At 37.2% G+C, this 24006-nt stretch overlaps 1 protein-coding gene across 5 annotated transcripts in view; it reads left to right on the top strand.

Moving 5' to 3' along the window:
• SEC23A (SEC23 homolog A, COPII coat complex component) overlaps positions 1-24006 on the top strand; it is a 77203-nt gene that overhangs the window by 30418 nt on the left and 22779 nt on the right. For all 5 annotated transcript variants that reach the window (XM_042989599.1, XM_042989602.1, XM_042989598.1 and 2 more), the window contains 5 exons: positions 5019-5142; positions 7853-7933; positions 9044-9133; positions 10325-10431; positions 16949-17102. In XM_042989599.1, the coding sequence (XP_042845533.1) occupies positions 5019-5142; positions 7853-7933; positions 9044-9133; positions 10325-10431; positions 16949-17102 (556 nt within the window). The remainder of the gene's footprint in view (positions 1-5018; positions 5143-7852; positions 7934-9043; positions 9134-10324; positions 10432-16948; positions 17103-24006) is intronic.

Raw genomic sequence — 24006 nt, 5'->3', positions numbered from 1 at the left:
ACCATTTCATCTTTCACCATTAAGTATGATGTTCGCCGTGAGTTTTTTTTTTTTTTTTTTTAAATTTTTTTTTTTAATGTTTATTTTTGAGAGCGAGAGCGAGTGAGAAAGACAGTGTGTGTCAGGGAGAGGCAGAGAGAAAGGGAGACACAGAATCCGAAGCAGGCTCCAGGCTCTGAGCTGTCAGCAGCTTGACACGGGGCCCGAACTCACGAATTGTGAGATCATTGACCTAAGCTGAAGTCGGACACTTAACCGACTGAGCCACTCAGTCTCCCTTGCTGTGGGTTTTTGTAGATGCCTTGATCAGGTTGAAGGATTTTCTATCCTTAGTTGAGGATTTTGTCATAAAAGGGTGTTAGGTTTGGTTAAATGCTTTTTCTACATCTATTGAGATGATCACATGGTTTTTGTCCTTTTTTCTATTAATATGTTGTATTACAGTGATTTTTATGTGTTAAATCAACCTTATATTCTTGGGATGAATCTCATTTGTGAATAATACTTTTTATATATTGCTGGATTTGATTTGTTAATATTTTTTGAGGATTTTGCGTCTATCTTCTTAAGGGATCTTCATCTATAGTTGTTTTATTTTTCTTCTTGTGATATCTTTGGTATTGGCATCAGAATAATACCGGATTCATAAAATGAGTTGGGAAGTGTTCCTTCCTCTTGCATTGGCAAGAATTACTTCGGGGATAATTTAAATAGGCTTTAAAAAAACTCAATTAGGGGGGCTCCGGGGTGGCTCAGTCGGTTAAGCATCCGACTTTGGCTCAGGTCGTGATCTCATGGTTCATGAGTTCGAGTTCCATATTGGGCTCTGTGCTGACAATGCAGAGGCTGCTTTGGGTCCTCTGTCTCCCTCTCTCTCTGCCCTGCTTACACTCTTTCTCTCTAAAAAATACAGGGGCGCCTGGGTGGCTCAGTCGGTTAAGCGTCCGACTTCAGCTCAGGTCACGATCTCACGGTCTGTGGGTTCGAGCCCTGCGTCGGGCTCTGGGCTGATGGCTCAGAGCCTGGAGCCTGCTTCTGATTCTGTGTCTCCCTCTCTCTCTGCCCCTCCCCCACTCATGCTCTGTCTCTCTCTGTCTCAAAAATAAATAAACGTTAAAAAAAAAATACAAAGACATTAAAAAAACTTAATTATGTATGTCAATTCATTTCTCAGGTTTATTTATTTAATTTTATTCATCTAATAAATATTAATGAGCACTTACTATGTATCAAACTGTTCAGGGTATTGGATATACACAATGAAAGAAACCTAAAAATTTACCCTCATGGAGCTTATCTTCCAGTGTAGGAGTGTTCAGTGTAATTTTCTATTGTACATGTTCTCTGTGTTGTCCCACTGAAATCTGGTGAGTGTGACTGAGGGACTGAATTTAAAATTTCATTTTAATTGATTTACATGTAAGTTTTTGTATTTTCTAATTAAAAAAAATTTTTTTAACGTTTATTTATTTTTGAGAGACAGAGATAGAGTGTGAGCAGGGGAGGGATGGAGAGAGAGGATGGACACAGAATCCAAAGCAGGCTCCAGGCTCAGCTGTCAGCACAGAGCCTGATGCAAGGTTTGAATTCATGAACCACGAGATCATGACCTGAGCCAAAGTGGGATGCTTAACTGACTAAACCACACAGGTGCCCCATTTACGTGTAAATTTAAATAGCCGCATGTTTGGATGCACAGTTCTAGTGAGAGGAGATGAGACAAGTAAAGTAAATAGGATGTCAGTAGGTAACAAATGTTAAGGAGAATAATAATGCAGGAAATGAGGTTTGCAGTTCTAAAGGGGTGAGAAGGGAAGGCCTCATTGAAGATGAGGTTTTAGCAAAGACCTAAGGAAATGAGGTAGTCAGCCATATGCATAGATGAAGGAAGAGTGTTCCAACAGAATAGCAAGGGCAAAGTTGAGAACATGCATAGGGCGTTTGAAATATAACAAAGAGGCCACAGTAGTGGAGTGGGGTGAGTGAGAGGGACAGATTGTGATGGTCTTTTGACTATCGTAAGGGCTTTGGATTTCACTTTTGTTTTTTTAATTTTTTTTTATGTTTATTTATTTTTGAGAGAGACAGACCACAAGCGGGGAAGGGGCAGAGAGAGAGGGAGACACAGAATCCAAAGCAGGCTCCAGGCTCCAAGCTGTCAGCACAGAGCCTGATGCGGGGCTCTGACCCACGAACTGTGAGATCATGACCTGAGCCAAAGTCGGATGCTTAACTGACTGAGCCACCCAGGCGCCCCTGGATTTCACTTTGAGTAAGATCAGTAGAGGAGTGATATGATCTGTAATGCTGTAAAAAGGATCATCTGACTCCATTTACCTTCAGTGGTGAATAGGAATGCAGGAATACCAAGTGGTGGCCGAGAAGTGGTTGGGTTTTGGATATATTTAGAAGTAGAAGATTTGCTGATAGATTGGATCAGGGTTTGGGGAAAACTGAAAATCAAAGGAATTTACTGGAAGGATTGAATTGCCTTTTATTGAAATGAGTAAGACTGTGAAAAGAAGAGTATTTGGAGAGAAGATTAGGAGTTTAGTTCTGAACATGTTTGGTTTAAGATGCCAGTTGATATCCATGAGATGTTGAGTAGGCAGTTTGATATTATAACATAGAATACAGAAGATAGATCTGGGCTGGAGACATAAATGTGGGAGTTGTCAGAATATGGTGTGTGTGTGTGTTTTTTAATGTTTATTTATTTTGAGAGAGATAGAGTATGAGCAGGGGAGGGGCAGAGAGAGAGGGAGAGAATCTCTAGCCAGCTCTGCTCTGTCCGTGCAGAGTCAAACATGGGGCTTGATCCCATGAATCGTGAGACCGTGACCTGAGTGGAAATCAAGAGTTGGATGCTTACCCAGCTGATCCACCCAGGCACCCCACTGGTGTTTTTTTTAATAGCAGTAAAAATGGATGAGATTGTAAGATTTAGCAATCTAAGAGCAGTGCAAGTTGACTTAGAGTGAAGTAGAAAAAGAACAGAGGGGTGCCTGGGTGGCTCAGTTAGGCATCCGACTTTGGCTCAGGTCCTGATCTCGTGGTTTGTGAGTTCAAGCCCTGCGTCTGGCTCTGTGCTGACAGCTCAGAGCCTGGAGCCTGCTTCAGATTCTGTGTCTCCCCCTCTCTCTGCCCCTCCCATGTTCATGCTCTGTCTCTCTCTGTCTCTCAATAATAAATAAACATTAAAAAAAAAAAAAAGAACAGAAAGAGAGGATTGGAAACAGTTGGTAGAGATTACAAGTTCGCAAACTTTCATATGTGCAGATCATCTGGTTATCTTGTTAAAGGTAACAGATAACTTTAACAGATATAAACAGATAACAGATAACTTTAACAGTTAAAGTTAACAGATAAAGTTAACAATCACGGCTGTGCATAGGATGGGACTTGAAATTCTCCTTTTCAAACAAGATCCTTGCTGATAATAATGTTGCTGGACCAAGGGCCACACCGAGTAGTGAGGTTATAGACAGTTATTTCGTGGAGGTTTGTTGTGAAAAGGAAAAGATAAGTAGGGTGGTGTAGTGTAAGTTGTCTTTAATGTAGGATGCATATCACTAGGTATAGTGATAACATAGATCATCATAGATGATGTTTATAAAAGTAGAAAATCTAAAAGAAACTATTTACTACTGTTGGAATTAATATGTTAAGTTGTCAAGACTTCTAGATCAAGGTCATTGTACAAAATTCAACTATATTTTTGTATACCAGTGACAAATATAGAGAAAACAACATTTAAAAAGATATATAATATATAATAACATCAGAGATAACATAAATCCAGTATCAAAAATAAAATTACCATTAATTAATTATGCCATATCAGTTTTATTCTTTTGCCTATTTTAATTTTTATTGTATTGTTTGAAAGCTACTTAAAATATTTTAAAAATATGAGCAAATGTATGTAAATGTTTGTATGCATAGGAGTTTATGGGTGTATCTATCCCCTTTTTGTAGAACAGGAGAAAATTCTACATATCCTTATCCACTTTGCATTTTCACTTATATTCTAGATAGTAGTCTATAGCAGTATATTACCTCATTGTGTGGATGTACCATATTTTACCCAACTAGTCTCTAATAGATGGTCCTCCGGATTGTTTCCAATTTTTTTTAACTAGTAATACTGAATACACTTGTGCATATATTTGCTTTTTGTTTTTGTTGCCAGAATATTTTTGGGATAGATTCCTAATAGTGGGTTGGCTAGATTAAAGAGAAACCACAAGTGTAATTTTGTTAGATATTGGCAAATTCCCTTGTGTTGAGGTTGCATCATTTTGCATTCCCAATAGCAGTGTATGAGGGTAACTGTTTCTACAACCTCACCAACAGAATATGTCATCGGACTGTGATTTTTGCTGATCTATTAGAGAAAAAATGGTACCTCAGAACTGTTTTTATTTGATAGTTAATGTTTTTTAAAACTTAAAAAAATGAGAACAGGTACATGCTTACTGAAAAAATTTGTACAGTACATGTACATAGTGCTTAAAGTGAAAATCGTTCCATAGCATCCTCCTATTTTTCTTTGCTAAGTTTAATGATCCTGTTATGTCTGATGTGATTGATACACACAGACAGTATATGCATATATATACATATACAGGTATGTATTTGTTTTCAAGAATGAGAATGTGTGCTGGAGAACTGGGTGGCTGGGATGGAAGAGACACATTTGCTACCGTGTACCATTTTGTATCTTTTCAATTTTTGTAGCATGTGGATGTGTTATCTATTTATAAAAAATAATGTTAATAAATTACTGAGAACAAATGCAAGTGTTAGGGGCACTCAGATGCTCTCAGGATTGAGATTATTTGTAGGGTGAAGATATTCTCATATATTTGAGTTTTTAAAATTAATGGTAGTAGAGTACATTTAGAAAGTATCTTTAAAATTTGTTGGTAGTATTGAGAGGTAATTTACTTTTCTGGTTTTAACACATAGGCCCAGTACTTGTGTCACATATATTATTTTTTGTTCTTTCTGTGCAGAGGATACATGGTAATGGGTGACTCTTTCAACACTTCCTTATTCAAGCAGACTTTTCAAAGAGTTTTTACCAAAGATATGCATGGACAGTTTAAAATGGGCTTTGGTGGTACATTAGAAATAAAGGTAAGCATCAAAACTTGACATGTGTGGTATGTTATCAAAAGAAATTTGTAGTCTTGACCATAATATTTAAATATCATTAATCAAATTCAATATAGACTTTAAAAGTAGAGATTTTGTTTACCAGAAAAATGTATCATCATTAAATGTACATGAAATTTTACTTGAGCATTTACAAATAATTATTGGAAAAGGAGATACTATATAGGTAAAATTTCCTTTAACTGCTTTTTCTTTATATAGGATTTAACTTTTTAAGTGTGTTTTTTCTTTTTTAGTGCTGTATTTGCTTCTGTGAGTGCTAGATTTTTTTTATTTTGGGAATCAGTAACTGAAGAGAAATCTATTCTATTTGGATAATCAGTAATTGTTTTTTGATTAGTAGGTTGTTGATATTATTTACTTCTTTTTTTTTTTTTTTTTTTTAGAGAAAGAGAGTGCGTGCGCATGTGTGTACATGTGGGCAGAGGAGGGGCAGAGACAGAGACTCCTAAGCAGGTTTCATGCCCAGTACAGAGCCTGATGCAGGGCTCGATCCCACAACCGTGGAATCATGACCTGACCCTAAGTCAAGAGTCAGGTGCTCAACCAACTGAGCCACCCAGGTTCCCTGATACTGTTCACTTCAAATTTTGATTTAAAAAACCCAAAAGTTTAGTGTTATAAAAGCGTATTACAAAATCATTGACTTTGAACTTCCATTAAATATTTCTTCGTAATCTTTTTATTTTATTGAATGCTTGCTAAGTGTATAGCATTAGGCAGGGAAATTATGAGGATCTCAAGGGATATATAAGGCACAGTGCTTCTTAAGAAGAAACTTAAGTCTTGTGGAACCTGGCTAGCTGTCAGTGGAGCATGTAACTCTTGATCTCAGGGTTGTGAGTTCAAGCCCCACATTGGGTGGGAAGCCTACTTTAAAAAAAAAGAAACTGGGGCACCTGGGTGGCTCGGTCGGTTAAGCATCCGACTTTGGCTCAGGTCATGATCTCGCGGTCCGTGAGTTCGAGCCCCACGTCGGGCTCTGTGCTGACTGCTCAGAGCCTGGAGCTTGTTTCAGATTCTGTGTCTCCCCCTCTCTCTGCCCCTCCCCTGTTCATGCTCTGTCTCTCTCTGTCTCAAAAAGAAATAAACGTTAAAAAAAAAATTAAAAAAAAAAAAGAAACTTAGTTTTGATAGATAAAATTAACATTTGTGATAGAATGAAATAACAGTAGATTATAAAAGTCCTATAAAGGTTTAGGGAAGAAAAATGAATGTATGCAGGACACAATTTATTCTTGGTGATAAATGGTTTTATAGTGAATTACAGTGGTTTTGAAAGATGGCAGAATTTAAGTTCGTTGAGGAAAACACATTTTAGTTAGGATCCCATGTGAGGAAAGGTAAAGAAGTGAGAATCAGCGTGGTATATTTGGGGAAACCTCCCAGTGAGAGTGGATGGTTTGTATTGCAGTGTAAGGGAAATAGTTTTAATTATGTGGTCAGTTGTATTTTGGTGATGCATGTGTAGCCAGAAGAAGCCATTGTAAGTTAATAAAGAATAGTGTTTCAGGTAAAATTTGTCTGACAATGGTATTCAGTTTGTCAGGAAGAAGAATCTTGAGTAGGAAAAGTGATTTCTAATTTTCTTAGATGGAAACTAACAATGGCTTAAATTTTGGTGTCAGAGATTGGAAAGAAACCAATCTTGGTGACAAATTTTCTACAGGAGGAAAAACAGAAGGTAGTGTTTAAAGTTTAGAATTAGGATGTATGAATTTTGGGTATGGTATTATTTTGAATTGAGGGTGAGATTACCAAATGGAGACCTCCTATGGGCAGCTGGAAATAGAGTATTGAAGTTAGGTCAGGGCTAGATTGTAAATTTGGGAGTTATAAACCTCGAAGTGTCCACTGATTTCATTATTGTTATTTTTTTAAGTGTATTTATTTATTTTGAGAGAGAGAGAGAGCGCGCGAGTGTATGTACATGCACATGAGCAGAGGAGGGGCAGAGAGAGAGAGAGAGAGAGAAACCTAAGCAGGCTCTGCACCGTCAGTGCAGAGCCTGATGTGGGGCTTGATCCCACGAACCATGAGATCATGACCTGAGCCAAAATCAAGAGTCATGCACTCGACCAACTGAGCCACCAAGGCACCCCTGATTCATTATTATTATTTTTTTTTAATTTTTGTTTTTAACCTTTATTTTTGAGACAGAGAGAGACAGAGCATGAACGGGGGAGGGTCAGAGAGAGGGAGACACAGAATCTGAAACAGGCTCCAGGCTCTGAGCTGTCAGCACAGAGCCTGACGTGGAGCTTGAACTCACAGACTGCGAGATCACGACCTGAGCTGAAGTCGGACGCTCAACCTACTGAGCCACCCAGGCGCCCCTATTATTTTTAACATTAGTTTGTTTTCATTAACCTCTGGGTTATAAATGTGGAAGGGTGTCTTTATTCTTTTTTTTTTTTTTTTTTTTTTAAGAGCCAGAGAGAGTGTGAGCATGGGGAGAGGGGCAGAGGGAGGGAGGGAGAGAGAGAGAGAGAGAGAGAGAGAGAGAGAGATACTGAGAATCTTAAGTAGGCTCCATACTTAGTGTGGATCCTGACATGGGGCTTGATCCCAGCTGCCCCAGATGTCTTTATTCTTATGTACTTATAGTTGAATGTATATTTGAACTTATCTTTGAGGACACTAAAGTGTTCACTGTATGCTTATTTTGCAGACCTCAAGGGAAATAAAGATTTCAGGAGCTATTGGACCCTGTGTGTCTCTCAATTCTAAAGGACCTTGTGTGTCTGAAAATGTAAGTCACCTTTAATTTACTCTAAAAAGAAAATCTAGTTAATTCGAAGGACAGACCAACAATAGACTTGGAATGACAGCCTATAGTAATCCTTTCAAAATTATTGTGTGGGCTAAGTTTTTCAGTAGAATGTGGTTCCGTTTCCATTAGTATACATCTGTTTGTGGTTGGTCTTTATGCATACCCTTTATACCATCTACCCCTAAATTAAAACCTTCGTGCTGTCACCAGTCTTTTGTTTTTTTATGCCTAAGTTATTCCTTCCCCCAGTGTGCCTAAAAAACCCAACAACTGTGATTTGGAAATTTGGAGACTTCTGAAAGTCAAATCTGAATTTTTTTTTGTTAGTAGGATTTCCAACAAAGTAACCAAATTAGCCAGATTTTAGTTTCAATTCCTTTCTTTTTTGTTACCCATCTAGTGGATGTATAGTACACTTTAAAATGGTAGAATTATGTACCTGTAGAGAGGATGATGGAGCAAATAAGGTGAGTAATCATCTGTAAAATGTCAGAGTTTAAAAATTAATTTTAAGCAGTTTGCATGGTAAAAATTCTTATCTAAGAAGTTTTTTTGGGAATCAGAGTGTTTGGTTTATGGAATTCTGATCTAGAGAACCTGTATTCTATATATGCATATGTTATGTGTTAAGTCAGTATCTCTTTATACCAATGAAACAGTTGGATAGAAAGATAGTTGTAATTACTTCATTAAATAGTTTATACTGTCTACAATATTAAGAACTTGTATCAATATTTAGAAAGAATTTCAATTGTTTTATAATTTTATTGTGTAAAAATTACTTGATTTTATTTCATGATAAGTTTATATGACTTTAAAAATCTTAGACTTTTAACATTCATTAAATTAGTTAGACACCTGAAATTTAGTTTTTCATACTGGAGTTTTTTCTCCCCCTTTTACCTTAATATATATTATAGTAATAAATTGGGAGCACCTGGCTGGCTCAGTCGGTGGAGCATGTGAATCTTGATCTTGTGGTTGTGAGTTTGAGCCCCACCTTGGGTATAGAGATCACTTAAAAATAAAATCTTAAAAAATTGTGTTCTCTAGCTTTCAAACATACTATTTTTTTTTTTTTTTTTACAGGAGATAGGAACAGGTGGCACTTGTCAATGGAAGATATGTGGACTCAGTCCCACTACAACCTTAGCCATATATTTTGAGGTTGTCAATCAGGTATGACTTTTTATCTTGAAGTACTCAATTTAGGCCATAAATATTTCATATTTTTTCTAATAGTAATTATGACCTAGAGCTTATTCTGTTTTGGAATTTTTGTTTGTCATTTTCTGTTTTTCAAGACTAAACTCTTTGGTGACAGGATAAACTATAATAGAAAGAGATGTTAGGGAAACCTGCAAATTCCCAGCATTGGACAACCCAACTTTTAGTCTCAGTTTTCTTGTTGTTGTTGTTGTTGTTTTAATATAAAATTGAAGACTAAATAAATCTTAAATTCTGTTCTAGCTATGCATTTTTATAATTAGGTATCTAGGTCCTCCTGATTGTCACAAGGTATATAACGATACATGAAATCTCTACAAGAAAGTTTAATATGTCAAAATTCATAAAAAAGGATTGGAAGGTAAAGATTCCAGTACTTGAAAAGATTTTTTTTTTTTCTGCTGCAGGAAGAAGTTATCATATTAAAGAACGATATAATGTACAAATTACTGACTTACATATTAATAGTTTTTAGGCATAAAATGAACCACAAAGTATAAATAGCCTTCCTAAGACATGTACAGGCATTTTTTTTCTTTAAGCGTCAAAATATGTGAAAAAGAGTTGTTCTTACCAAAAAAAAAAAAAAAAAAAAAATCAAAAAAGCAAGAATGCTAATTGTCAAAGGTCATGAAGAAAGTTTCTCTTATTGACCACTTGCTATTTCTTTCTGAGGACCATTATTATATACTACTGTTGGACTTTTCTCATTAATAGTTTTCTGTTGGTCACCTCTTCATCAGGTGATTATTTTCCTAAAAGTTGTGTTTTCATTTTTCGTAGCGAGGGGAGGAGAACTTGCTTCAATTTCTCTTTATCCAATTACTATTAGGCAAAATTGCCTTACTTATGCCTTTCTGTATCTCATCATTTCTTTACACTTCTCCCTTCATTTTGTTTCATGTCCTCTGAATTACATATTACTTGCAATTGATACCATAGCTGGAGTCATGTCTCTATCCTTCATCATTTTCCCCCTTTCCCAGGTCCATTTCTCTTATGTGGCAAATCATAGCCGTTTGGTATGCACTGGAAACAGGCATCCCTCTAGTCGATTTTAGAATGAATTTCATTAATGCTAGGGTAACTATATGATAAGACTGTAATAGATTTTGCTTAGTTTTTACTCTTATTTTTACATAGCATAATGCTCCAATTCCTCAAGGAGGGCGTGGTGCCATCCAGTTTGTGACTCAGTATCAGCATTCAAGTGGACAGAGACGCATCCGAGTGACCACCATTGCTAGGAAGTAAGTTGTATTTTTTAGAGATTTAATTTACGTATCAAAACTATCCTGGGTCATGTTCCAAACTGGGTTTCTGTTTTGAGTGACATCCATAATTATAAAATGAATATTTATGACTAATAGCATTTTATTTCTTTTTAATTTACCTTATTTGCCAGAATATTCATTGTTAGGATCTGTAAAGCAATTTAAAAAACTACTCCTAAGACATACTCTTCAAAATAATTCCTTTATTGGGGCACCTGGGTGGTTAAGCATTTGACTTTGGCTCAGGTCATGATCTCACACTTTGTGGGTTAGAGCCCTGCGTCGGGCTCTGTGCTGACAGCTTGGAGCCTGGAGCCTGCTTTGGATTCTGTGTCTCCCTCTCTCTCTACCCCTCGCCTGCTACACTCTGTCTCTGTCTCTGTCTCTGTCTCTGTCTCCAAAATAAATAAACATTATAAAAAAATTTCCTTTATTTACCATATTTCTCTGAGAGGAGGAGAAATGCTAATAAACATTATCCTATTATAGGCAATAATAATATGTATATACATACCTCATATAACACAATAATTAATAGCATTACTTTTCAATTGATGATAAAGTTCTTAGCTACTATTATCATTGTATGTTTTTTCAACTCTTATTATAATGTCATTTAATTCATTTACCAAATCTTCATTCAGTGTCTCCTTTGTGGCATAGGTAATTTTGGGGCAGGGTATGGAATGCAAAGGACTTGAACATACTTGGTCTGCTATATGATATGGAAGAGTCCAGTCCTCAACCTCTCTGTAGTGAGGGGACAGTGTTTTTTTCCTTCCAATTTTTTGGAGACTGATACTTGTAAATACACTAAAAATGCATTACTAGAAAATGAAATTTAAAAAATTCACAATGCAGGTCCCTATTTTTATTATTAGACTTATTAGACAAAAAATTATTTTGTTAAATTGCTTAAAAATTAGTAAACATATAGTCTCAGTTTCTGTTCTTACCACATGGTGAACTGATACTAGGTTTGTATACCACACTTTGAGTAGCACTGGTTGAGACCACAAAAGGTGAAGTCTCTTAACAGTTAATATTATAGGGTAGTATTTTGTGTAACAAAGCCATGTCCTACATTTATTAATGTAGTTAACAGTTTCCAAAAGGAAGTGATTAGGCATGACAGATGCCTTTTCTTGTTCCTATCTATATGATGTATTCTCTGAATAAGACATATATTTGGTGACGTGTTCTTGCACAGCATTTGCACAGAGAACAGGTTGAACTGAACCTATAGCCCCTCTGTTTTCTTACAAATAAATTATTTCTCAGCTCCTTTGATAACCCCTCTGTATATATTTGTGACATGTAAAACAAAGGGAAGATCATTTTGGAATAAAATTGGTCAGGAAAGGATTCTTAGATGAGGTGTGTCTAGAAGCAAACCAGTTTTTGGTCTATTTCTGTTTGTCTTGAACTTGATTGTCTGGGTAGGGAAAGTGTTGATCAGTATAAACTTAACCTGATTTAAGCATGGGCTAGAAAATGAACACAGAGACATCTGAAGCTCTCATTTTATTGAACTGTATTTATACTCTAGCTTCATTCCTGAAAATCATGAGATTGTTTTGGTGAGTGATGGACATTAGCTTTATGTTTGAACTGAATATTGGTTGTATGGTCTGTTACTTATCACAGGATTATACGTAGATTTATTTATTGTCCTCCTCTGTTACCTTGCTTTGACTTAAAATCCTGCATCAGTGTCAGGGGAATGTATTATTCATTTGAGCTAAATATCCCAGCTGACTAAGCATTCACTTAGATTTGTTAATACTTCATATCAGGAACTTGGAAGTTTGATTCTTGGCAAACATGTCTATTTATGCCCCCTCAACACACACACACAGACACACACACCCACATGCACACACACGTGCAACTTAAATTGGACATTCAGAACATTTACTTAAGGAAACAACTGGACATACCAAGTTGAGGGATATTTTACAAAGTTACTGGCTTAGAATTGTCAAAAAATGTCTTGGAAGGCAAGAAAAGCATTAGTAACCAGTCCAGATTAAAGGAGACTAAAGAGATGTTACAACTAAAGCCAATATGTGATTCTGGATAAAATCCTGTGTCAGGAAAATATTTGCTATAGAGGATGCCATTGAGACAATTGGAGACATTTGAATATGGTTTACGTATAGGATGATAATATTAAATCCATGTGTAATTTCATGAATTGATAATTAAGGCTATATAAGACTATAAGATACTCTTGTTCTTAAGAGATATATACTGAAGTATTCACGGGAGAGGGTCATAATATCTCTAACTTAATCTCAAAAAGTTTGGCAAATGAAAAAGTATGTTTATGTATAAAGGAAGAGAGAATGATGGGGCAAATATGTTAAAATGCTATCAATTGATATATCTAGATGATAGATATATAGGAATTTATTCTACTCATAGCTTTTATGTGTAAAATATTTTTAAAATGAAAAGTTTTAAAAAGTTAGATAACCCAGTGAAGAAATGGGCAGGGGACCCAGGCAGGAGCCTGGGTGGCTCAATCGGTTGAGTGTCCAACTCCTGGTTTCCGCTCAGGTCATGATCTCATGGTTCTTGGGTTCAAGCCCTGTGTCAGGCTGTGTGCTGGCCGCATGGGGCCTGATAGGGATTCTCTCTGTCCTTTGTGCCCCTCCTCCTGCTCACACTTTATCTCTTTCATTTCTCTCTCTCAAAATAAATAAACTTAAAAAGGGGGGTGGGGGTGGGCAGAGGAGTTCCTGGGTGGCTCAGTTGGTTGAACATCTCTGACTCTTGATTTTGGCTCAGGTCATGATCCTAGGGTCATGGGATCCACGACTGATCCACACTGAGTGTAGAGGCTGCTTAAGATTCTTTCTCCTTCTCTGCCTCTCTCCTCCACTCGTGCTCTCGCTCTCTTTCTGGAAAAAAAAAAAGGCAAAAGATATGAATAGATTTTTCCAAAGAAGACATGCCAATGGCCAATAGAGACATGAAAAGATGCTCAACATCATTCATCATCAGGAAATACAAATCAAAACTTTAATGAGATATCACTTTACACCTGTCAGATGGCTAAAATTAACACAGGAAACAACAGATGTTGGTGAGGATGTGGAGAAAGGGGAACCCTCTTACACTGTTTGTGGAAATGCAAACTGGTGCAGACCCTGTGGAAAACAGTATGGAGGTTCCTCAAAAAGTTAAAAATAGAACTACCCTACAGTTGAGAAATTGCTCTACGAGGTATTTATCATGAGGATACAAAAATACTGGTTCGAAGGGACACATGCACCCCGATGTTTATAGCAGCAGTATCTACAATAGTCAAATTATGGAAAGAACCTAAATGTCTATTGACTGACAAATGGATACAGATGTGGTGTGTATACATACAGTGGAATATTAGCCATCAAAAAGAATGAAATCTTTCCATTTGTAACAACATGGATGGAGTTAGAATGTATTATGCTAAGTGAAATAAATCCGAGAAAGACAAATACCATATGATTTCACTCATGTGAATTTAAGGAACAAAACAGATGAACATAGAGGGGGGAAAAAGAAAGACAAATCATAAAACAGACTCTTAACTATAGAGAACAAACTGAGGGTTGGTGGAAGGGAGATGGGTGGGGGATGAGGTAAGCGGGTGATAGGCATTAAGGCAGGCACTTGTTGAGATAAGCACTGGGTGTTATATGTAAGTGATGAATCACTAAATCCTACTCCTGAAACTAATATGACACTATATGTTAACTAACTGGAATTTAAAAAAAAACGTGAAACAAACAAGAATAGGTAGTCTTTTGAGAGAAAGGGAGTTTCTTGGAGAAATTTCATGGGTTTATATATTTTTAAGTTTTTATTTTATTATTAATTTTGAGAAGAGACAGAGACAGCATGAGTGGGGGAGGTCAGAGAGAGGGAGAGAGAGAATCCCAAGCAGGCTCTGCGCTGGTAGCACAGGGCCCGGTGTAGGGCCTGAACCCATGAAACTGCGAGATCATGACCTGAGCTGAAACCAAGAGTCGTACACTTAACCACTGAGCCATCCAGGTGCCCCTATATATTTTCAGTTTGCACACAGAATTTATGAGGCCATTGTAGAGCTATATATCATATATGTTTTGGTGCTATTTATGTCATGTCTCACCCAAACACCCATCTTTTCAAATTAACTTATCCTATTTTCAATAATCAGCACTTACTTTTTCTTTATTTATTAGTAATATGATTTTAGGGGCCTAGGCGAGTGTACTTGTTTAAGTGAGCCATGTGAAAGTAAAGAACTCAGGTTCCTGAGATACAGTCAAAAGTTACCCTATTTTTCATATAGAAAACAACTTTGACCTGGAAAGTTTGGTTTAAAACTACTTGTAAGAATTACAGTAAGGAGGGGATATTGGAAATAAGATAGATTTTACAATGTGAACAAACTCTTTAACTTTATTTTAAGAGCATAATTTTTAATTTATAGCTAAATAAGATTTAATTCATGAATTTGCATGCGCTTACTTGTCAATGTAGTTAAAATGTCACCTTTATGTTTCAGATTGCAGCAAGAGAATATCATGGTCATCTTAGTTGGGAAAATGCTGATTTAGATAATTTTGGTTTTAGTTCTTTAAATTAAAATTTTTTAATTTTTTAAATTAAAATTTAAAATTTAAAATTTTTTTAAATTAAAATTTAAATTAAATTTTTTAAATTAAAAAATTTTAAAATTAATTTTTTAATTAAAATTAAAGTTTTTTAAATTAAAATTTAAAAAATAATGTAAACCATTAGTATAACCACCAAGTTTAAATTACCTTAAAAAATAATTTCAAAATTGCTGGTTCTTATTCTTTTACTGATTCTCATTCTTTTTTGCCTCTTGCTATATCTCTAGACTGAGATACTTAACAGTTACCAGTCATCTGGAAAATATTAAAAAATTATTTGTCTACTTGAAAAAAATTAACAATAAAGAAGGAAGAATTTTGAATATGTTACTGCCTAAATCTTGGGGGGATGACTTCTTCCATCTTTGAGTCATGCAAAAGTGGTCTAGCTTTTCAAAAATCTTTAAATTTTTCTAGACTTGCTTAAAGTGAGGTACTTTGGAATTAGAATCAACTGAAGTATTACAAAACTCTGTGAGACATTAGACAAAAACTGTTGCTGGGTCTCCCCAGGATTAGTTTGACTGGATTGGATTTATAGAACATGTGAATTTAATAGATTACTGCTATTTTATGTGTAATACCAAATTAATCCCTTAGACTAAAATTTTTACTAACATTTAGCATGGAGGGAAAAGAATACATAGAAACTATAATTGTATCATTTTTTCCCATTAATTGAATTAAATACCAATGAGAAAATAATTTTTGATAATTTTTAGTTTACAGTTTAGTAAATGAGTTACTTATTTTTGTTATATTTCCATGTTCTGCCTTTAAAAAATTGAAGAAATAAATTTTCTTTTTTTTTCCTTTTTTAAAATTTATTTTATTTTATTTTTTTATTTTTAAATGTTTTTACATTTATTTATTTTTGAGAGACAGAGCACAAGTGGGGAGGGGCAGAGAGAGAAGGAGATAGAATCTGAAGCAGGCTCCAGGCTCCGAGCTGTCAGCACAGAGCTCGATGCGGGGCTCGAACTCACAAACCGTGAGATCATGACCTGAGCCGAAGTTGGGCGCTCAGTCAACTGAGCCACTCAGGCTCCCCCTCTTTTTTTTTTTTTTTTAAATAAGATAGAGAAAGCAAGTGGGAGAGGGGCAGAGAGAGAGGGAGAGAGAGAGAGAATCCCAAATCGTCTCTGTACTGCCAGTGCAGAGCCCAATGCAGGCCTTAAACCCACAAACCAGGAGGTCATGACCCAAGCCAAAGTCGGAGGCTTAACTTATTGAGCCACCCAGATGCCCTTGAAGAAATACAATTTAAAGTCTGATATAGAGACTTGTGTATCTATGTGCACATGTGCACATTCACACACATACCTGTGCTATTTTCTTAGTTGTAAAAATCTTAATGTCTTAAGGAGTGTGTTTGGAGATTTGTCTTTATAATTACTTTAGAGGACTTGGGGTGCCTGGGTGACTACGTCAATTGGGCATCCCTTTGGCTCAGGTCATGATCTCACAGTCTGTGAGTTCAAGCCCCATGTCGGGCTCTGCACTGACAGCTCAGAGCCTGGAGCCTACTTCAGATTCTGTCTCCCTCTCCTTCTACCTCTCCTCCACTCACACTCTGTTTCTCTCAAAAATAAAATAAAAACATAAATAAAATAATTACTTTAGAGGACTTTATTAGGTTTGGATATATTTTTCTGAAAAATAATGCTATACTGAAACTGCTGTTAGTGATTTTTAAAATGTTAATTTTCCAGATGATGTTGGAATTTTGAAATATTGGAGTAATTTTCTGCATCATTTTAATTTAAATCTGTGTCATAGTCAACTATGATATTGTGAATATAATAATGCAGCGCATTTCTATGCTTTCTTCTTGGCTTTAGCTGGGCGGATGCTCAAACTCAAATCCAAAACATTGCTGCATCTTTTGACCAGGAGGCAGCTGCCATTCTTATGGCCCGGCTGGCAATATACAGGGCGGAAACAGAGGAAGGACCAGATGTACTTAGATGGCTAGACAGACAGCTCATTCGACTGGTAAGATGGAAACATGGTGCTTTATTCAATCTGTATGTTTTTGTTTGTCACAAGTATTTATTGCTGATAATCTCTTTCAACATACTTAACACTTTAACTGCAAGACTGTATGAGGGATACCTATTCAACTTGCTGAGAAAGGCAGCTTGAATGAGTAGTAAGTACCTTTATGTCTCCAACTGAGCTAAAATACCTTTTTCTTTAAAATGAAAGAGTGACAATTATGTAACCTATTCTTTTTCTTTTTTTTTTTTTTTGGTGGGGGGTGCTGGTATCACATTTGTTCCAAATTTGATCCTAAATTATTGTGACTGTTTTTTAGTGCTTATTTGCATATTTTTTCTTCATTGCTATGGTTTTAGTTTTCTGTGTTTATTTAAGAGAAGTTAATTGGGATATAAAAATTATACACTTTAACATACAAAAATATGGGTAAGTTTTGATTATCTGGATCTTTGTTACTTAAGTATGTGTTAGTAAAGTTATTGATAATGATTGTATATTTGGGTTTTTGACACGGCAGGAACCCATTATTTACAGTATGACCTAGAATGCTTAATTAAGTTCTGGGTTTTTTTTAAGTTTTTTAAAAAAAATATTTAATTTTGAGAGAGCATAAGCAGGGGAGGGGCAGACAGAGAGGGGTACACAGGATCTGTAGTGGGCTCTGTGCTGACAGCAGCGAGCCCAACATAGGGCTTGAGCTCACAGACCATGAGATTATGACTGAAGGTGGACGTGCAACTGACTGAACCATCCAGGTGCCCCAATTAAGTTGTATTCTTTTTTTTTTTTTTTTTTTTTTTGAGACAGAGAGGGATAGAGAGCAAGCAGGGGAAGCACAGAGAGAGAGGGTGAGAGAATCCCAAGCAGGCTCTGTGCTGTCAGCACAAAGCCTAATGTGAGCCTTGATCCCATGAACCATGAGATCATGACCTGAGCTGAGATCAACAGTCAGGTGCTTAACTGTCTGAGCCACCTAGGCACCCCAATTAAGTTCTGTTCTTAATACCCCGTTTTTACTCAGCAAACTCTGGCCTATTATTTTAGTCAAACACCCTGTTGAGAACTCTCTCTGCTAAGCTATCAGATTTCTTTTTTTTTTTTTTTAACATTTATTATTGAGAGACAGAGACAAAACATGAGCAGGGGAGGGGCAGAGAGAGAGGGAGACCCAGAATCTGAAGCAGGTTCCAGGCTCTGAGCTGTCAGCACAGAGCCTGACGCAGGGCTCGAACTCACAAACCGCAAGATCGTGACCTAAGCCGAAGTTGGACGCTTAACTGACTGAGCCACCCAGGCGCCCCTAAGCTATCAGATTTCTGTTTCTAGCAGGAGTTTTTTGTGCTCTTTGTTTAGATTTTTATGTAGTTTTTAACACATTCTTGAGTGAATTAGTCTTTGTTTAATAAGATCAGAGGGGCACCTAGGTGGCTCAGTCAGTTAAGCGTCTGACTTTGGCTCAGGTCATGATCTCGTGGTCCATGAGTTCGAGTCCCGCATCAGGTTCTGTGCTGACAGCTTGGAGCCTAGAGTCTGCTTCAGATTCTGTCTCCCTCTCGCTCTGCCCCCTCCCCCTCTTGTGCTCTGTCTCTCTCTCTCTCTCAAAAATAAAAAAAATGAAAAAAATAAAATAAAATTTGTCGTTAAGTAGCGTCATCCAGAACTTTTTTTTTCATTTTAACTTCAAGAGTGTTTTTATACTAGCACCTCTCTGTGAAGAAAACAGTGTTACAACATCAGCATGTCTTTTTAAAAGAGGTAAAACCTCTCATAGAGTCAACCATCAATTGGACACCATCAGTACAAATACCAACACAGTTCCCTCTAAGATGAACCATTGTTTCTAGATAGGAAGATAAAATATTAAATATATTTTGACTTTTGCTAGTTTAGGACAGCAGAAACATTTTCTTGAATTTCACTATCATTTAGCAGTTAGACATGACATTAGTGAAGTCAGTTGACTCATCAAACTGAATAGAGAAGCTGTTATATTTTTAAGTGGGCTTCATACCCAATGTTGGGCTTTAACTCACGACCCTGAGGTTGGGAGTCTCATGCTCTACCTCCTGAGCCAGCTAGGCACCCCCTTTCCTGAGCCTTTTCAATGAAGGTGACTTTGTTTTAATAAATACTTTATTGTTTTGAGAAGAAGGTATTTGAAGTAATCAGCACCTTTATTTGCTAAATGGCTGTGATTTGTAGGAAAGTGCTTTTGCATTTTACTAGAACTATTTCTGAATTTGTAGGTTATCAAATATGACAGAAAATTTAATAGTACAACTTGGTTATCAGTCCACATAAAACCCACTGATAAGTAGCTTTCATTGTAAATATAGACCTTTTCTGTGTCCTTTGCTGCACGAGTGTAGTGAAGTGACTCAGAAGATTATAATTCTTTAGAATTCTTTGTGGGCTTATGTCTAGAATCTTTTTCTTCTATCTTACACCTGAACTTCAAAATTTGCTGCATTGTTTGACATACTTGTAAAACAGAAATACTATTAAAATATAAAACAAAATGGCCTTGTAAAGAACTAAATGAGACAGTTAAACAAAAAGTACAAAATTACAAAAACCTAAAATTATAATTCATGTCTGCACATTCTGCAGTTTTATAGCATTACAATGGCAGTGCAGGGCTTTTGGGGATAGAGAATAGATGAGTCATGGCATGCTGAAAATTTTACTCTTCTGTCACACCAGTATAGCTTGTCTCTTCCATTTTTTTTTTTTTTAAATTTTTAACATTTAGTCATTTTTTAAGAGAGAGAGAGAGACAGAGTGCAGGCAGGGGAAGGGAAGAGACAGAATCCGAAGCAGGCTCCAGGTTCTGAGCTGTCGGCAACAGAGCCCGATGCGGGGCTTGAATTCGTGAACCGTGAGATCATGACCTGAGCCAAAGTCAGACACTCAACCGACTGAGGCACTCAGGTGCCCCATATCTTCCATTTTTTAAAAACGTATTTATTTTGAGAGAGAGAGCATGCATGTAAGCAGGGGAGGGGCAGAGAGAGAGGGAGAGAGAGAAATCCAAGGAGACTCCATGTGAAGTTGGATGCAAGGTTTCATCTCAATCGTGAGAACATGACTAGAGCCGAAATCAAGAGTCAGACGCTTAAATGATTGAGCCACCTAGGCACCCCCAGCTTGTCTCTTCCTATAATTCAGTTGGCAAGTGTGTATAAGAGAAAATTGGTAGAGGTAATTTGGGAAGGAGTGGCTGACATTATCAGACTATCACCCTGCTTTCTGGGCAAAATAGCTTTCACTAGTTATTGGTGGCCTCCCTTGTCTTACATCAAAAACTGAAGGGGCGCCTGGGTGGCTCAGTCGGTTAAGCGGCCGACTTCGGCTCAGGTCATGATCTCGCGGTCCGTGAGTTCGAGCCCCGCATCGGGCTCTGTGCTGACCGCTCAGAGCCTGGAGCCTGTTTCAGATTCTGTGTCTCCCTCTCTCTGACCCTCCCCTGTTCATGCTCTGTCTCTCCCTGTCTCAAAAATAAATAAAACGTTTAAAAAAAAAAATTAAAAAAAAAAACAACTGGAAATGAAGTTCTCCAAGTGAGCATAGTCCTACTGCATAGTGCCACATGGGACTGTAAGATGGCTAGAAGAAATTGCTAATAGGATTTAGAAAACTGTGCATCATTGTGGCTGGCATTTTATGGTATGCAGAGTTCAAACACCAATTTTTGACAAAATCACAGTCTCTTATGAACCCCTAGTGACTAAGAGACCCTCATATGTGGTAAATGTGGTGAGAAGGTGATCTTTACATTTTTCTTTGATTGAATATTAGCATACAGTTGAAGTGAAGCTTCAGGTGATGACCAATGAACCTTAGTTATGGAAGCTAAACACTTTTGTACTGATTTCACACTGCTGAAATTTTAGCTGTAGCAATTATAACACAAATAGAGAAGGGGTTAGTAATACCTTTTAGGTACTATACTTTTGTAAATTTTTGCTAATGAAAAAAAAATCTATGAAATTATATTAAACTTCTTGCCTTAATTTGGCATAGTGAATATAATTTTCTTTTTTTCTTGATGACTCTAATTTTTGTTAAACATAAACATCTTTTGGGGCACCTGGTTGGCTCTATCAGTTAAGTGTTTGACTTGATTTCTGCTCAGGTCATTGCTCTCACGGTAGTGACATCTGAGGCTCTGAGCTAGGCACGGAGCCTGCTTAAGATTCTCTCCCTATGTCCTGTCTCTTTCCTGCATGCAAGCCTGTGTGCATGCATTCTCTCTCAAAAAAAAACAAAAACAAACAAACAAAAAAAACAAACCCAAAAAACAAAACAAACATCTTAAAAAAAATTTTTTTTTAATGTTTATTTTTGAGAGAGACAGAGCGTGTGGGGGGGAGGGGCAGAGAGAGAGGGAGACACAGAATCCAAAGCAGGCTTCAGGCTCCGAGCTATCAGCACAGAGCCCGACATGGAGCTTGAACCCATGAACCGTGAGGTCATGACCTGAGCCAAAGTTGGATGCTTAATTGACTGAGCCACCCAGGTGCCCCGAAACCAAGCATCTTTTTAAAAAAGACTGTTTTGTAGATAATGGGGCAATGTATGGCCAGATCGGTGCTGTACCACAATTGCTTCTGACACTTACTGTAAGTCTTTGCTTTCCTTTGTCAGAATCACTTAAGACACTGGTATCAACATATGATTTGTTGCATCCATCCTCAGTCTCTTTTTGAGTCCATCTTATTTATGCCCAGCTTCATGGATTTGTTTCTTACCTTTTTTGTTGTTGTTCCTTACATTTTTGACTCCTGACCTTTTCTACTGAGTGACATCCTTTTACAACTTAAACTTGATATTTGACTTTTTTTTTTTTCCATTTTAGACTTTTGGTTTACCACTAACGAGTGTTTTGTTAGTTATTTTGAAAATAATTGTATTTTCCCTGTTCAGTTCATCTGATTAGATTTGACCTAGGAAATGTCTCTTGTTTAAGACTCTTGGGACTTTCCTACTAAATGCTACCCCAGCCAAATTTTTTCTTAACATTAGTGTGACAAGGCACTTTAGATGTGTTTTTTTTTTAATTTTTTTTTTTAACGTTTATTTATTTTTGAGACAGAGAGAGACAGAGCATGAATGGGGGAGGGTCAGAGAGAGGGAGACACAGAATCTGAAACAGGCTCCAGGCTCTGAGCTGTCAGCACAGAGCCTGACGCGGGACTCGAACTCATCACGAGATCATGCCCTGAGCCGAAGTCGGCCGCTTAACCGACTGAACCACCCAGGCGCCCCTAGATGTGTTGTTTTTAAAGATGACCACATTGGGGCACCTGGGTGGCTCAGTCGGTTGAGCATCCGACTTCAGCTCAGGTCACGATCTCGCGGTCTGTGGGTTCGAGCCCTGCGTCGGGCTCTGGGTTGATGGCTCGGAGCCTGGAGCCTGCTTCCGATTCTGTGTCTCCCTCTCTCTCTGGCCCTCCCCCGTTCATGCTCTGTCTCTCTGTGTCTCCAAAATAAATAAACGTTAATAAATAAATTAATTAATTAAAAAAATAAAGATGACCACATTTCTGGGGTGCCTGGGTGGCCCAGTCAGTTGAGCGTCCGACTTCAGCTCAGGTCGTGATCTCATGGTCTGTGGGTTTGAGCCCCGTGTCAGGCTCTGTGCTGATAGCTCAGAGCCTAGAGCCTGCTTCGGATTCTGTGTCTCCCTCTCTTTGCCCCTCCTCCGTTCATGCTCTGTCTCTCTCTGTGTCAAAAATAAATAAACATTAAAAGATAAATTAAAAAAAAAAAGATGACCATATTTGTCAGTACCATTTTCTTTTTATTTTTTCTTAATTTTTTTTTAAACGTTTATTTATTTTTGAGACAGAGAGACAGAGCATGAACAGGGGAGGGTCAGAGAGAGAAGGAGACACAGAATCCGAAACAGGCTCCAGGCTCTGAGCTGTCAGCACGGAGCCCGACGTGGGGCTCAAACCCACGAACTGTGCGATCACGACCTGAGCTGAAGTCGGACGCTTAACTGACTGAGCCACCCGGTGCCCCAGTACCATTTTCTTATAGAGGTTAGACTTTGACCATTAGGGTCCTTTTATTTGTATGCCTTTATGCATAAATAATTACTGAATTAAAGACAGAACTAGATATCTTGAAAGTGTTGTTTTCCTCAAGAAAATTATATTACTGTTGCTTTATCTGCCTGGTTTTATTAACTCTTGAATAAGTCAGACCATGAATCTTTGATACACTTCCTTTATGCTTCAATCTTTTTTTTTTTTTCCCATCTATATTTGTATTTTGGTTAGGTTGTATAGGACTGCTCCTCATGATTCCAGTAATTAATGCTAGGGCACTTGATAAATGTTCAAAAAATTTTTAAGAAGTGGGGCACCTGGGTGGCTCATTCAGTTGAGCGTCCGGTCATGATCTTGCGGTCTGTGAGTTCGAGCCCCGCATCAGGCTCTGTGCTGACAGCTCGGAGCCTGGAGCCTGTTTCAGATTCTGTGTCTCCCTCTCTCTCTGCCCCTCCCCCGCTCATGCCCTGTCTCTCTCTCTGTCAAAAATAAATAAACATTAAAAAAATTAAAAAAAATTTTTTTAAGAAATAATGCAAAGATTAGAAATGTACATATATATATATATATATATAATGCAAGTTTTATATTGTTATCTGTAGTATAACCTATACAACTTTAACCTATACATATATACTTATACCCGATACATACGTTATTTAGGTTGTATATATAGTTTATATTTTAGGCTATATTTATCAGGAAATAGGTTAATATGCATTTAACCTGGAGGCAGAAGGATTTTTAACATGAAATTAAAAGCAGGAGCATTAAATAAGAATATTAAGAGATGTATTAAAATGAAACAAAATCTGTGTGGTAAAAATACCATTAGCAGAATT

The sequence above is a fragment of the Panthera tigris genome, chromosome B3 (genome assembly GCF_018350195.1).
Source record: "Panthera tigris isolate Pti1 chromosome B3, P.tigris_Pti1_mat1.1, whole genome shotgun sequence".
Classification (NCBI taxonomy): domain Eukaryota; kingdom Metazoa; phylum Chordata; class Mammalia; order Carnivora; family Felidae; genus Panthera; species Panthera tigris.
The sequence above is the reverse complement of the archived record's forward strand: the minus strand, read 5'-3'. Positions and strand labels throughout refer to the sequence as shown.